The sequence below is a fragment of the Erythrolamprus reginae genome, chromosome 1 (genome assembly GCF_031021105.1).
Source record: "Erythrolamprus reginae isolate rEryReg1 chromosome 1, rEryReg1.hap1, whole genome shotgun sequence".
Taxonomy (NCBI): Eukaryota; Metazoa; Chordata; class Lepidosauria; order Squamata; family Dipsadidae; genus Erythrolamprus; species Erythrolamprus reginae.
In genome coordinates, this window is record NC_091950.1 from 394,584,476 (window position 1) to 394,601,011 (window position 16,536).

General features: G+C 41.8%; 1 protein-coding gene across 2 annotated transcripts in view; it reads right to left on the bottom strand.

The window, feature by feature from the left end:
• The window catches only part of IFT172 (intraflagellar transport 172), a 57,867-nt gene extending 41,891 nt beyond the window's left edge, over positions 1–15,976 (bottom strand). For both annotated transcript variants that reach the window (XM_070734999.1, XM_070734998.1), the window contains exons 1-15: positions 15,876–15,976; positions 15,492–15,635; positions 12,875–12,987; positions 12,546–12,585; positions 12,105–12,170; positions 11,807–11,886; positions 10,844–10,931; positions 8,106–8,320; positions 7,897–8,020; positions 7,673–7,768; positions 5,702–5,863; positions 1,293–1,346; positions 465–568; positions 274–359; positions 64–176 (exon numbers count right to left, since the gene is read on the bottom strand). In XM_070734999.1, coding sequence (XP_070591100.1) covers positions 64–176; positions 274–359; positions 465–568; positions 1,293–1,346; positions 5,702–5,863; positions 7,673–7,768; positions 7,897–8,020; positions 8,106–8,320; positions 10,844–10,931; positions 11,807–11,886; positions 12,105–12,170; positions 12,546–12,585; positions 12,875–12,987; positions 15,492–15,635; positions 15,876–15,914 — 1,524 coding nt within the window. In that variant the 5' untranslated portion in view covers positions 15,915–15,976. The remainder of the gene's footprint in view (positions 1–63; positions 177–273; positions 360–464; positions 569–1,292; positions 1,347–5,701; positions 5,864–7,672; positions 7,769–7,896; positions 8,021–8,105; positions 8,321–10,843; positions 10,932–11,806; positions 11,887–12,104; positions 12,171–12,545; positions 12,586–12,874; positions 12,988–15,491; positions 15,636–15,875) is intronic.
• Positions 15,977–16,536: the final 560 nt, after the last annotated feature.

Sequence of the window (16,536 nt, forward strand, 5' to 3'; positions counted from 1 at the left end):
AAATATGGTGCATTACTTTCTGGGCGACCCTCGTAATTCCCTCCCCTTCTACTGCCCGGTTACCTTCATCTTTTTATCCCGGAAAAGCAATTTATGACCAGTTTCATTCAGCTCCAGCCAGTCAATCTTGCTGTCATGGCTGATAGTGCCAATATTATAGCCGACCATAAGATCCACTAAAGTCAAGAAAAAAAGGGTACAAGGTCCAGAATTAAAGCTGAGATCAACCTCAAGCAGTCAAAGCTCGGGTAGAAAAGAAGGAACTTCACTCACCTGCTGCAATGGTTTTAATGTCAACTAAATAAGCCAATCGTTTGTTCTCCTCCGTTCCTCGTTGCCTCCTCTCATTGAGTCGGACACTAAAAGAAAGTACAAAAATGAGGACAGGTATATGCATGTCGGGAGAGCCGGTAGGTGTTTTTACTCTTCAAGTCACAATTGCAGAAAAAAGTCTCATTGTTCACCTGATGAGATGGGGGTTCATAAACTCGGTGCGCACAGAACCCAATATCTCATTGCTCCCATATTCCACTACAGTCAACTCTCCCGCATTGAAGATCATGCAGACCTAGAGTAAGATGGGAGGCAGAACACTCTGAATGCCAAGGAAAAGCGGCAGAGGGCCTTCAAATGTCAGAGTTTCTCATACTTCTTTCCCCCTCCAATACAGTGACACCTTGTCTTACGAACTTAATTGGTTCCGGGACGAGGTTCTTAAGGTGAAAGGTTTGTAAGACGAAACAATGTTTCCCATAGGAATCAATGGAAAAGCGATTAATACGTGCAAGCCCAAAATTCACCCTTTTTGCCAGCCGAAGCCCCCGGTTTTGCGCTGCTGGGATTCCCCTGAGGCTCCCCTCCATGGGAAATCCCACCTCTGGACCTCTGTGTTTTTGCGATGCTGCGATGGACTTCCGTTGCCAGCGAAGTGCCCATTTTTGCACTCCTGGGATTCCCCTGCAGCATCACAAAACACGGAAGTGTGGAGGTGGGGTTTCCCATGGAGGAGAGCCTCAGGGTAATCCCAGCAGCGCAAAAACGGGTGCTTCGCTGGCAATGGAAGTCCGGAGGCGGGGCATCCCAGCATCGGCGGTGGGTTTGTAAGGTGAAAATAGTTTGTAAGAAGAGGCAAAAAATCTTAAACCTCGGGTTTGTATCTTGAAAAGTTTGTAAGATGAGGTATCACTGTATTATAGAAATGCAAACCAGAAGAGTAGAACACACTCTTGCAGAAAAAAGATAAGCAAGAGGAATAATGGCAAGATTTGAATGGGTAGCAGGCACACACTTACATTTTCATTGTCAAAGAAAAACTTCTCATTCCCACCAGATCCCTGCCAGGCCACCTGAGAAGAATAGACAGTGTGCATTAAATCAGACAATCTTTCCATGTTCACCTCATTCACACTTGATTTGACAAGACTGCTGCTTTACATAATCCCAGCTGCCGATTAGGTCCCACAGAGTTGGCCTTCTCCAGGTCCCGTCGACTAAACAATGTCGTCTGGCGAGACTTAGGGGAAGAGCCTTCTCTGTGATGGCCCCAGCCCTGTGGAATCAACTCCCCCCTGAGATTTGAATTGCTCCCACCCTCCTTGCCTTTCGCAAGATGTTGAAGACCCATCTATGCCGCCAAGCATAGGGAGATTAACTTCTCCCCCCACCCTTCTGACTTAAGCATATGAGATTGGTCTGACTGTGTAGAATTGCTAGTTTTTAGTAATAATTGATTTTTAAATTTAGTTTTTATATTGGATTTGTATTCTATTGTATTACTATTGATGTTGTGAGCCACTCCAAGTCCTCGGAGAGGGGCGGCATACAAATCTAATATATTATTATTATTATTATTATTATTATTATTATTATTATTATTATTATTATCTCAATACAACACAGCAAACGAGACCACTATGCTGCATTTCGCATTTCATCACCAGTCGGGCGCTTCCCAAGCACCTAGGACTGCGTGATGCAGCGGCAAATTATGTTTGCCGACCCCAGTAAAGCGGCCTTTTGCAATTGACAGATGGAGATTTTGTCAATTCCGATGGTTTTCAAATGTCTGCTGAGATCCTTTGGCACTGCAACCAGTGTGCCAAGTACCACTGGGACTACTTTCACTGGCTTATGCCAGAGTCGTTGCAGCTCGATTTTTAGATCTTCGTATTTCACTAATTTCTCTAGCTGCTTCTCCTCAATTCTGCTGTCTCCTGGGATTGCGATGTCGATGATCCATACTTTCTTTTTCTCCACAATCAGGATGTCTGGTATGTTATGCTTCAGAAGTCGGAAGTCCCACAGTAGTTTTGCTTGCTCATTTTCGACCACTTTTTCAGGCTTATGATCCCACCAGTTCTTTGCCACTGGTAAATGGTAGTTCCGGCACAAGTTCCAGTGGAATTATTATTATTATTATTATTATTATTATTATTATTATTATTATTATTATTACTACAGTATTATTATTATTACAGTATTATTATTATTATTACTACAGTATTATTATTATTATTATTATTATTATTATTATTATTATTATTATTACATGCTTCCACTAGCACAGAGTTGTTAAACATAAGCCCACATGCTTTAATTTGACCTGTGCAACTGGCCTGGAAATAGCAAAGGACTGGCCCACAGTGCCTTTGGCAGCCAAAACAGGGGCACAGGGGTTGGCCCCCCCACCCTCCATTTTCAGCCTGGATGACCTGCTGCAACACTTTGCTGGCCAAAATGGGACATGGGGGGGGCATGCATAGCCCCCCCCCCCCCCGGCATCCCATTTTTAGCCTAGATGGCTTCCTGCCATCCTGTCTACACACACATACACCCCTGCAGAGGAGAACTATAATGCTGATCTGGCCCTCAAAGAAATCCAGTTTGACACCCCTGCATTTCTCAGCATGCATGCTGCTCATGTCATTTATAACTTTCTACAAAGTGATTAGCCCCAGTCTGCAGACTCTCACCACATAAATAACCAGGCTAAGCCTGTCCAAGCAGTGTCAGGACTGGCTTTATATTCCAACTGCTGGTAATTTAAGGCACCATGACTGAAAACAGATGGAAGTATTCAAAAAGGTTAAGCTGACTTTTATAAACGATTATCTCTCTCTGGGAAATAATGGGAAATGGTGAAGCCCCAGGCTTTGAGGACTGCCGCACGAATCCCAGCGACCGATTAGGTCCCACAGAGTTGGTCTCCTCTGGGTCCCGTCGACTAAATAATGTCGTCTGGCGGGTCCCAGGGGAAGAGCCTTCTCTGTGGTGGCCCCGACCCTTTGGAATCAGCTCCCCCTGGAGATTAGAACTGCCCCCACCCTCCTTGCCTTTCATAAACTCCTTAAAACCCACCTTTGCCGCTAGGCATGGGGGAATTGAGATATTTCCCCCGGGCCTATACAAATTTATGTATGGTATGTTTGTATGTATGTCTGCTTAATAATGGGGTTTTTTAAATGTTTTTAAATTATTAGATTTGTCATGAATTGTTTTATTGTGTTGTGAGCCGCCCCGAGTCTATGGAGAGGGGGGGGGGCATACAAATCTGATAAATAAATAAATTTTGAAAAAGAGAGAACAGGGAGGGAGGGGAAGAGATTCACAACCATTTCTTTAAAGGTTATCCAGCAAAAATGGATGAATAACCACCCTCCCGTCCAAAAATAATAATAATAATTTATTAGATTTTCATGCCGCCCCTCTCCAAAGACTCGGGGCGGCTCACAACAATAATAAAACAATATTACAATGAAACAAATCTAATATTAAAAACATATAAAACTCCATCAATTAAAACCATTGCAGCACACACATACCAAACATGAAATATAAAAGCCTGGGGGAGGTGTCTCAGTTCCCCCATGCCTAGCGATATAGGTGGATCTTAAATAATTTGTGAAAGACAAGGAGGGAGGGGGCAGTTCTAATCTCTCGAGGGAGTTGATTCCAGATGGCCGGGGCTGCCACAGAGAAGGCTCTTCCCCTGGGTCCTGCCAAACGACAGCTGCAGAAAAGCCAAACCAAGCCAAAGGGATAAACAGTAGAGATCTCAGGGGGATTGAAAGCCCAAGGACAGCCAAAGGCACTCAGGGAGAGCTTTGATCTCTTGCCATTAATCATGGTTGGATATACAGACACAAGCCTGGCTGGAGGAATAAAAAAAAACAACCATCTGAACCAGGGATGTTTGCAGAGTGTGGTTACAAAAAAAGTCAAAATGGCAGCCACAACGGTATAATCAAGGCCTTGCCTGTTTGGGTTTCTTTACGCAAGAAGCTTAAATCTATGGCTTGAACAAATCTAACTGAATGTGACAGGCAGGAATTAATTCAGAAACAGACTTTATGCACACCAGCCTCCCAACAGCTGTCAGCCCACCATCTTAAATGCGAAACATGGTATCATATGTGGTGGACTTGTACATATGCCCAAAAATTTTGGACACAAATTAAAAGAATAATGGACCAAGTTATATTGACAAAGATCACAACATTTTTAGGCAGAAACTAAGTAAAGAAGACAGATACCTCATTATCCAAATACTAACGGCCGCCAGATTAACATACACACAACATTGGAAAAAAGAAGACATTCCAACAAATCTAACCATCATTAGCAAAATTATGGAATGTGCCGAACTAACAGAAATAACAATGGAAATTCAAAACAAAAATGATTCAGAGTTTACAAGGCCTGGGAGAAATGGTTCAGATGGTTATCCAACTCTAAAGACAATAAAATGAAAAATAATTAAAATCTCTTAATATGAATCAAAATAAAGATATGCATAATAGAAATTCGGATCAAAATCAATACAACCCCTGTCTGAGTTCCATCCACTTGATAATTACTAGAAACTTACTAACATTACAACCTACAATTACGTCTCACTAACAAAAACAACAAACATAATCAAACCAAGCCGTCACAATCCAAATGCCTGCTAGCTTGCCGGTACTCCTCCTCCTCTCTTTCTCTCTCGCTTCTCTCTTCCTCCTTCTTTTCTTTCTTCCCTCTTTCCTTTTACTACCCCTTTCCTTTCCACGTTATTTTTGGACTATTAAATATTACAGCTATAAGACTGTTCAAATAAGAATATTGAATACAAAATATTTACATATGGACAAATACTTGGAATGTGTATACAGTGTTCCCTCGATTTTCGCGGGTTCGAACTTTGCGGAAAGTCTATACTGTACCACGGTTTTTCAAAAATATTAATTAAAAAATACTTTGCGTATTTTTTCCCTATACCATGGTTTTTCCCACCCAATGATGTCATATGTCATCGCCAAACTTTCCTCTGCCTTTATTAAATATTTTTTTAATAAATTTTAATAAATAAACATGGGTGAGTAATAATCTGAATGGTTGCTAAGGGAATGGAAAATTGCAATTTAGGGGTTTAAAGTGTTAAGGGAAGGCTTGTGATATTGTTCATAGCCAAAAATAGTGTATTTACTTCCGCATCTCTACTTCGCGGAAATTCAACTTTCGCGGGCAGTCTCGGAACGCATCCCCCGCGAAAAGCGAGGGAACACTGTACAATAATATATATAAGCTGTATAATAATACTGTTTACCCCATTTCCCTCCCCCTTCTCTTTTTTGTATTCCCATCCCCCTTTTCCCCTGTTTTCTTTCTTTTTGTATAAACTAATAAAGTATATTTCTAAAAATAATGCGAAACATGTTACCTCGCTGAGTTTGGTGGAAGTCAGGTCACCCAGCAGCAGCGTATCTGAGGTGTGGGCAACAAGGTAACGTTCCTTCCCCAGGATTTTCACCTCGTCGATTTCATAGCCATAGTGGGATTTCAAAACGACTCGCATTCCAGTGGACAAATTCTTCACAATGACCTGGCATACAGATAAAAGGAGGTCATAACAAAGCAGCATCCTCTTTTCCCCCAACCTATATACATGCATATTGGTGATCTGTAGAATTATGTGTAGAACAAAAAGATGAGGGCAGACATAGTCCTAAGAAAGCCAAGTTGGTTTCCCAAGGGTGAAATTAGCTAAATTGTTGCAATCATTAAATTCTGTCATTTTGTATTCACTCACTATTACATTTAACTTGAAGAAGTCTATCCAGATCAACAGCACTGCCTCACACCATGCTAGCTTTTCTGTGTCTGCCTTCCAATAATACATTTTCAAGTTTTATGGGCACAAATCATTAGTTTGCCTGAAATACTTTAAAGGCAATACATTTTCCTGATCAAAAGTAGGAATCGGAATATATTAAGTAATATGGCAGCATCATAAGGCAAGTCAAATCAAAGACTTTTAGACTTTAGGGGGAGAATCTGGAAGTAGTGGGTAAGGGTGGAAATGGATGTGTCCTGTTATGTGTTTTTAGTAGCGCTATGAATATCATTACGTTGACTCAGCCTTCCAAGGTCGGTAAAATGAGGAAGATTGTTTGGGGCAATATGCTGACATTGTAAACCAGCCAGTGTGCTTTTGAGCAGTGTTTCCCAACCTTGGCAAATGGAAGATATTTGGACTTCAACTCCCAGAATTCCCCAGCCAGCATTCGCTGTCTGGGGAATTCTGGGAGTTGAAGTCCAAATATCTTCCAGTTGCCAAGGTTGGGAAACACTGCTCTAAAGCACTATGGGGTGCTTTTCAAATCTAAGTGCTATTGCCATTGCTATAACATAAATGTGCGCTGTACATATTAGGAGTAAAAGAGCTGTGGTGGCACAGTGGTTAGAATGCAGTGTTGCAGGCTAATTCTGCCAACTGCCAGCAGTTCGATTCTCACCAACTTAATGTTGATTCAGCCTTCTATCCTTTCTGGTCAATAAAATGAAGACCCAAATTGTTGGGGGCAATACGGTGACTCTGTAAACCACTTATAGAGGGCAGTAAAGCACTCTGAAGCGGTATATAAGCCTAAGTGCTATTGCTGTAAAACAGATACACATACAACATTCACATACATGTTCTTATAACACTGTATGCATTAATTCTCTAAGGCATACAAATCTAATAAATTATTATTATTATTATTATTATTATTATTATTATTATTATTATAATACACCGGACCAGAATATCTCTGGGACCGCCTTCTGCCGCACGAATCCCAGCGACCAGTTAGGTCCCACAGAGTTGGCTTTCTCCGGGTCCCGTCAACTAAACAATGTCGTTTGGCGGGACCCAGGGGAAGAGCCTTCTCTGTGGCGGCCCCGACCCTTTGGAACCAACTCCCCCCAGATATCAGAGTTGTCCCCACCCTCCTAGCCTTTGGTAACCTACTTAAAACCCACCTCTGTCGTCAGGCATGGGGGAATTGATACTTTTCCCTCCCCATAGGCTTATAAAATGTATGCATGGTATGCTAGTATGTATGATTGGTTTCTAAATTGGGGTTTTAAATTAACTTAAATATTAGATTTGTTTACATTGTATTATTATTGCTGTGAGCCGCCCCGAGTCTGCGGAGAAGGGCGGCATACAAATCTGATTAATAAATAAATAAATAAATAATAATAATAATTATTATTATTATTATCTATTTTGTGACTAGCAAACTACCACTGTCCATACCACTTGGAAAACAATTCTTTGTGATTTATTTAGTTCCCATTTTTCTGGCATTTGACGCCAGCTGCTCAAGAGCAAAGGTTCTTGTATTCCAAACTTCACATTTCATACCTGGCTTGGCCCCACATACGTCATTTCAAATTTGTTCTTGTAAATGCTCCTGCGAAGGCAGCAGTCAAACTGTTCCACGCCACCACACAGGGTACCCTGTGCAAAGAAAAGTTTCCTTCAGATATCCTTTGTGTACCAGCCTTCCAACCCAGAATTAGGAGATCAGAACACAAGGTCATCCAGGAATTATATCCCTGGAGATGATACGGAGAGGGGAAACACACCGCACAGAGTCGCGAACCATCTCGTTTCCAGGCCAAGGCTGTGATGGTATATAGATGAGAAATTTCCTTGGGCTTGGCTTCCTCCCATGCACTACGTCGAGGACTCCAGTTTAACACTCTGAGCCTGAGAGATCAAAGATAGAGTGAGTAGCCAGGAAAGATTTGCCCTACTTCAACCTCTCCCCTCATTCCATCCTTGAGCATCACACCTGTCAAAACTGCCAATTACTACTGACTGGCCCCCTGGACTGGCGGCTGCAACAGTGAACTCCTTCTCTGAAGCATCTCGACTGTAGTCAAAGGTTTGGATCACATGCCCTTCTTTCCCGTAGGCCACGATCTTTTTGTCACAGCCGCAAGCCACAATGCTGTTGGACGCCCATGCCAAGGCATAAGGGGGACAGGGGTGCATCACCAATTTGCCCTGTTGGAAACCCAGAAGCAAAAATGAGAGGTGTGAAAGAGGCAGGTGGAAACAGACAGCAAACACTGCACAGTGTTCTCAGCAAAGATTGTGCAAATACTTATCCCAAGGCAACAAAAAAATTTCATGCTGTTGAGAAGACTCATGACATTTTTTTTAATCCATTTGACTGGGTACGCAGTGGCATTTTAGATATCCTTTACTGGATGTTTATACTAAAAAATTATTTTAATCAGACTAATTCCTCTTAAGATCAATTCCACATCTTGGTAACCAGGTTGGCCTAAATAGCAATAGCATTTAGATTTATATACCAATTCATAGTGCTTTTACAGCCCTCTCTAAACGGTTTACAGAGTCAGCCTATTGCCCCCAACAATCTCGGTCCTCATTTTACCCACCTCTGAATGATGGAAGGCTGAATCAACCTTAAACCTGGTGAGATTTGAACTGCTGAACTACAGTTAGCTGAAGTAGCCAGCAGTGCTGCACTCTAAACACTGCGCCATCCTGGCTCGGTCTTGTTCTTTCTGTTAACTTCCAGCAGGAATGGGTTCAGAGCAGATCACCCGAGCTAGTAGTGACCTGAAGGTGACATCACTGAACAAGATTGGCTGGTGCAAGACCAGTCTGTGGGCGCTGTCATCCTTTTTTTGTGTATGTGTGTGTGAATATTGGTACTGTTTTGAATGTTTTTCCTGTTCTGTTGCTTATAAAATTCAATTCAATTCAATTCAATTTATTAGATTTGTATGCCGCCCCTCTCCGAAGACTCGGGGCGGCTCACAACAACGATAAAAACAATATTAGAATGGCACAAATCTAATATTAAAAAAAACTAAAAACCTTATCATAATTAAAAACCAAACAGCACATACATACCAAACATAAATAATAATGAGCCTGGGGGAAGATGTCTCAAATCCCCCATGCCTGCCTGCCCACACCTGGGCTTAAACTGACTTCTTCCTTCGCCCGAAGCACAGCAGATCAGCTCCTCAACTGTGTTTTGGGCCAATTCCAGGTACTGAGCATGCACAGAAGCCCAATTGCACGAGGGAATGTGTATGAGTAGAGTGCGTGTGCAAAACGATACAATGCGAACAGGTGGCGAAGGTAAGTGGAACCCACCCCTGATTTCCAAGCATAAACTTATTAATTTACTGCACAGGAAATGCAATGCTTTTTCTTGCTGTGGGGAGCTTCAGCAGCCTGATTTAGCTTGGGCTCCAAGTGCAGATTTGTTCTAAAAGAAACACAGCCAATATAACAAACTAGATAGATATACAGTGGTACCTCTACTTAAGAACTTAATTCGTTCCGTGACCAGGTTCTTAAGTAGAAAAGATTGTAAGTAGAAGCAATTTTTCCCATAGGAATCAAGGTAAAAACAAATAATGCACGCAAACACATTAGGAAAGAAATAAAAGCTCGGAATTTGGGTGGGAGGAGGAAGAGGCAGAAGAGGAGGAGGAGAGTTGCTGCCCAGAGTGAAGAGAACATTTCTTTTCTCTGGGTCCTGGCAGCGGTTTATTCCCTCTCCAAGGGCCCAGAGAAAGGAAAATGCTTTGTTCGCTCTGGATTGCCAAAGCCTCCTTAAGCACCACTGAAAGGCTCCTCTGGCAGCCCAGATAAGCCCGAAATGACTGGGATTAAAGGGGGAATGGCAGGAAACTGGCCGGGCGTTCATGCTGCTCTCAAATTTCCTGGGAATTTTTTCTGGATTCTTAAGAAGAGGCAAAAAAATCTTGAACATCTAGTTCTTAGCTAGAAAAGTTCTTAAGTAGAGGCGTTCTTAAGTAGAGGTACCACTGTACCAAAGAATTTAATATATGATAACCTTTCAATTTTTAAAGGAGAATTTCCTACTCATAACATAAAATACCAGGGAAAAATCTTTCCTTCATTTCCTGTCTCATGCAAATATGCTTTTCTGCATCTAGTAGTACACGCAAATTGCTTTCCTGTTCTACCCAGTTTAACAGGGAAAAGGCCAAAGTAGAGAAGGTTGGGGATGGAGGCCTGCCATGATATTGTTAATGACTTTCTTCTTCACAGGCCGGGGAAGCAGAGTAGGGAGAATGCATCATCTTGAAAGAAAAGCAGAAAATCGGGAAAAAAGATGATGCTGATAGAAAGAAGGAAGACTGTGTGAACTGTACAACTCCATTGCTTTTAAAGCATATGCAAGTGTAGAACAGTATACAAAATCTTTCACAAAATAGAAAAGAAAATGTACAGTCTCTGTGTGAATGCACACAAAGATCTCTCTATATAAAAAGACTACCACAGCAACCTTCGTGTCTCCAACTAAGAGGTGTTCCATTCATCTCATTCCAAATTACATCTCTAGTTCAGTGGAAATTCTTATTGGGGAAGGACCTCTCTTTTCCAGAAACATGAAATAAAGCAAAAAAGGCTGCCACTCCCAAATAACACTATATCTTGAAGGAATAACTGCTCTTCATGTTACACTCACCTTTTTACAGGCTTAGTTTGGTTAGAAGACAAACTTTTTCGTACCTGTGATTCTCCAGAGCCTTCATCATCAAAGAAGTAACGCACAATGGTTCCATCTGCATGTCCAGAGAGGATACCCTTCCCCGAGATACTGCAGAGGTGATATATAAGGAGTGATCAATATGGCATAGCAGGGGATCATGTCTTTAAGCCACTCGCTTTGTAATTCTGTTTGCAATGATGTAGGATAGAGTAGTGCAGCCATCAGGCTCAGGAGAAGTATCACGTACTAAACTACTTCTCAACTGCAGCCTAAAAAACAGGTCTCATAATAAACATGTACTCTATGCCAGCAGCCCCAAACCACCAATGAGGCTTCGCTTGGTTGCATGGACTGGTTTCTGGCATGCTACAGACTGGTGCCAGTCCTCGGATCTGGGATTAGGAACCCATGCTCTACGCCAGTGTTTTTCAACCAGTGTGCCGCGGCACACTAGTGTGCTGCAAGACATGGTCAGGTGTGCCGCGAAGCTCAGCAAGAGAGAGAAAGAGAGAGAAAGAAAGCAAGAAAGAGAGAGAAAGAAAGAGAAAGAAAGCAAGCAAGAGAGAGAGAAAGAAAGAAAAAGAAAGCAAGAGAGAGAGAAAGAATGAGAAAGAAAGAAAGCAAGAGAGAGAGAGAGGCAGGGAAGGAGGGAGAGATAGAAAGAGAGCAAAAAAGAGAGGAAGGAAGGAAGAGAGAAAGAGGGATGGAGAAAGAGAGGAAGGAAGAGAGAGGAAGAGGGAGGGAAATAGAGCGAAAGAGAGGAAAAGAGATATATATATTTTTTTTGTCCAAACTTTTTTTAGCCCCCCCACTCCCCTCCCGCTGAAGGTGCCCCATTATTTTGTATATGTAAAAAATGTGCCGCAGCTCAAAAAAGGTTGAAAATCACTGCTCTACGCTCCTGGCCAGCTGGCCAGGAGAGGAATCAGAGCTAGCAATTTCTAGGCAGTCAACTAAGGCACCTCTCCCATTCCCTCACTTACTTGGAGGCCAGTGACACCACATAGGAATCTGTTCCATAAATGGTAGAGGATTTGTTGGTCTTGGTGTTAGCTAAACGAATCTGCAGGAAAGAAAAATCAGGTCATCCCAACAATCAGAGAGCAAGAAGAAAATCAGAATAGACGCCCCTCAATATCTGCATGCTTAGGGAGGATTTGGGGAACAGCCAATGACACCTAAAATGAATCAATCTGCAGCAGCATCTAGATGTGGCTGTATTTTTCCCCAATTCCTGAACTGTACTTCTCAAAAAAAGCTCTATGATTCAGTTTCTCTCACCTTGCCTTCAACAAGCCCAAACACAATGGTGTTCTCCTCTGGCCATAGCAAACATGTCACAGCGCTCTAATAAAGAACAAAGTAAACAGGATAATCAGGAGCAGAAGAAAACAGCTATTCTGCAAGCAGACAAAGAAATCTGTCAACTGAATGGCCTGTTTCTGAAATTAGAGTTACATTACTGACTCCTCCCATGGCTGAACTTCCTCTTAGCAGCTGTGAAAAAATGATAGTACTATTAGGCAGGGCTATTCTGATCATATTTCCTCCCTGTTTCTTCCATTCACACATCTTGGACAGCGTAGCTAATCCAATATCCAGCTCTTTCCCTCACTCACTCCCAAATTTCAGTTCAGGCACCAGTCTCTTATTAATAAAAAAGAAAAGTAGACCTGACAGTATGCAAGGATGTATAAGGTCTCTCATTACAAGGAAACTTACCGTCTGTATAAACTTGTTGCAGATCACCTTTTTGTCACCCCTGGACAGGAATAAACAGAGAGAATATTACTGTCAAGGACCAACAAATATTACAAATCTCGCCTAGGAGATCCTGTTGGATGAAGTAATATGGAAATAGCGTCAGTAAAGCAAGGTCAGGCACCCAGAGTGTGTCCATAGTCTCCTGAAGTTAATAGGAAATGAATCATCTTCATTCATATCCACAGGAACACCAGATGTGCAACTGACGGGCTATCACGTCAATACAACCTATTGCTATTTAAAAGAATGGATTTCTGTTTTCATTCTATCCTTCCAACGGCACTTACCATTCTTCCCCAATTTTGTATACGAAAATTATGTTGTCTGACTGCCCTACAGCAATCTTAGTAGAATCTGGGGAAAATGCCATTCCTTTTACCACATAGCTCTTCCTGCCATACTGGAAAGAGAAGAAAGGAAAGACTGTAACATAATGTGCCTAGTGTTTATTCAAAATCATAATCCAAAAAATTGTATATCCAGAGACATAATCATGTCTGAAAAAGTCACTCATATCAATGCACCAGGAAATTTATTAGTAGAAAAGGTAATTTCATTCAGGAAGGAGGAAGCCTTTTGCAAACAAAGCAGGCGAAAATAAACCCAGATTTACAAAACAGAAATATAAACAAATAGTAAGAGATGAAATGAATTTCTTGGGCATTTAAAACATATCAATAATATAGATAGGAGACAAGACCAATGAAAGATTATACAATATACTACAGGCTGAGAATACATCTAGAACATGTTAACCATGCATCAATATATTGATGCCAATGTGTCACTAGTAATGTGTAGCTTTATGCCATATATTATGGGCACATATGAAAGCTGGAATATGTAAAATCCATCAAATTAGGCCAAAAACGTGAAAAAGTTTATTCAGGACAAAAGATGTGGGGTCATATAATTCCTACCAAAAAAAGCCATTTTCTAGAACTAAGCAACACTCTAGAAAATTACGTACCAGGTCTGTGATAAATGCCAACATGAAATCAACGCAATTTAATGGACTGGTCAAATAATTAAAAATATAAAAATGTTTGGAAACTGTAGCGCATCATCCAGAAAGAGGTATCATACATGGGCATTTTCAATTTTTCTTGGACTGAGATTTTGACATACATATATAGAGGAGTTGGAAATGAGCATTTGTTTGAGTTATGGCTGGGTCTCTGACAAAAAAGACAAGTAGTGTTTCCAATCTTCAGGGTGACCTTAATTGTGGCTTAGTGTGATTTCTGCTTCATAGCAACTTTGTGAAACTGATTTCATTATCTCCTGAAATTATTTCTTCTAGTTTTACTGTGCTTTTAAAGTCGTGGAAGATAATTGAGCTTCTGTACAAGAACTCACAATACATAAATGATGCTGGCATATCCAATTATGCTACTTGCTGCCAGTTATAAAATTTGACTCTTCCCTTCATATTTGCATTCATAATTTTTAACAAGTATTTTGTATAACTATACAAATTTGGCAGTGTGATATGAATATCTTGTAAATTATTACTCAGGCAATTCCAAAGTAAATGCAATCTGAAAACTTCTGAAAATAGGTTCAGGATAAATCTTTATAGATTGCATTTTTCCTCTCTTAACGTACACAATACAGTACAGTGAAATCTCGGTTAACGAACACCTTGGTTAGCGCACATTTCAGATAACAACCAAAAATTTCCTCCAGATACCGAACAAAAATTCAGACACCGAACAGATTTTTTTGGTTATTATTCAAAATGTTACACCCATTGTCCCCCACTCCTGCCCCCCTCTCCTTACCTCTTTACCTCTTGCCTCTCTGCCTTCATCTCCTCGCCACGGGAGCAGCAAAGCGTTGCTTCGGCTATGACGAGGCAGGCACTGAGTTTGCTGGTCCCAGGGGGTTTCTCTTTGAGGACAGCGGTGACTGCGGCAGCTGTAGTGGTGGCTTCTTTTCGAGGACAGTGGCGGCGGGTGCCTGGGGACTTGGGCATGGACATGATGTTCCTGGTGCTGCTGTTCCTCGAAAGGAAGCTGCCAGGGCTGCCACAGCAGTTGCTGCCACCAGCTGGTCCCAGAAATATCACGTCCATGCCCAGGCCGCCACTGCCACCACTGTCCTCAAAAAGAAGTCACTGCCACAGCCGCTGCAGTTGCTGCTGTCCTCAAAGAGACCCCCCCCCCGGGATCAGCAAACTCAGCGCCTGCCTACCAAGGTTCGGATAACGACCATTTCGGTTAATATCCAATCTTCTGGAACGGATTGTGGTCGTTAACCAAGGTACCATTGTACTAAGTAATTAACACTGATTCATCCAGAAGGGTAGCATGTAATCAGATGGAATGAATCTTTATTTGTTTGTTTGTCAAACATGTATAGGATAGTAGTTGCTTGTATAAACATAAGTAAAAAGTAATGATAAAAGAGGACAATTAGAGAGTAGGGCAAGGATGGTAGGCACAGTGGTGCGCTTATGCATGCCCCTTACAGACCAGTTAGAAACAGGGAAAGGTCAACTGTAGACAATCTAAGGTTAAAGTTTTTGGGGTTTGGGGAAGAAACCACAGTCAGGTAGTGCATTCCAGGTATTGATCTCTCTATTGCAGAAAGAGTATTTTCTGCAGTCGAATTTGGAGCTGTTTACATTTAGTTTGAATCTATTACATGCTCGTGTATTGCTGCGGTTGAAGGTGAAGTAGTCATTAACAGCAAGGACATTTTGGTATATGATTTTATGAACTACATTTAAATCAGATCGGAGGCAAAGTAGTTGTCAATTGTCTAATGCCAGTCTTCCCCTGTGTTGAGTCTAACATACCAAGTGAGCAACCCCATTATTTCCTTTCCTCAAACATTAACTTTTTAACAAACTCTGAAATACGATTTCATACAGCTCGACCACTCAAAATAACAATTCACCTTAGCGTCTGCAGGCTTGGTGGAAAACTTGTCCCTACGCTCACCCTGTTCATCATATAAGAGAACCACACGATCCACTGTGCAAACGGCAAACTTGGCGTTATTTGGAGCCCAAGCCATGCAGGTAACTTTGGCTGCCCCATCCTGGAGGAAAGAAACGCAAGAAAAGTTATAGACAGAATATACAGGCAGACTTCCATCAAGTCAGATGAGAACTTCTTCAGGTCTAATAATGACCCGTTGCCAGTCCAGCCTTTTCCCCGGGGAAGTGAAGAGATACAAAGCTTCAGGCTATGGGCAAGGGACTGCGGGTGTGGTATTTCTCCCCGAGTCTCGAACTTCTCCTTTCCCCCAAACCGGTTCCCCCCCTTCTGCTCAAGTAACCTGCGGAGTAAGCAGAGTCCGAACGTGTCGCAGCTGCATCGCCACCGCCGGAGGTTGCCGCGTCTCCTCCTGTTACCCGAGTAACGTCCCTTCGTGATGACGTCACGGCCCCGCGTGAAACGTAAAGGAGAGCCCCGCGGGCCATAGAGATACGCTATGTAGATGTTTTATTGGTGGGATCAAGTCTTCAAATCTCCACCGAGGAAGCAGTGGGCGGGGGACGGAGGGGATACGGGGAAGAACTGGTCATGTTTTTGAAGAACGCCATCTCGCCTTTTAGGACTTAGCGCAGAACTTATGATTGCTATATACTGAGCTAAAAATACTCAGCATTACACAATTTATTTTATTTTTATTTATTTGCTTTGTGAAATACGTATTAGTGGTATACAAAGTCACATGCAAATATGGCGCTTAGGATGATTTTCCTCACTATGTTAAATGATTTGATGCATTTGTTTAATTGGTTTCCCTTTACCTAGTAGTTTTAGAACTCATGTTCATATTTATGCAGAAATATATTCACAGTCATTATTAAGCACTAGGTTCCCTTAATGAAAGAAAGAAACCAATAACCTAAACCAAGATTAGCATATTCTGCAAAAGCTGCACAAAATCTTTACCTATTCTGTTACAATATTTTTATTTATTTGTTTGTTTT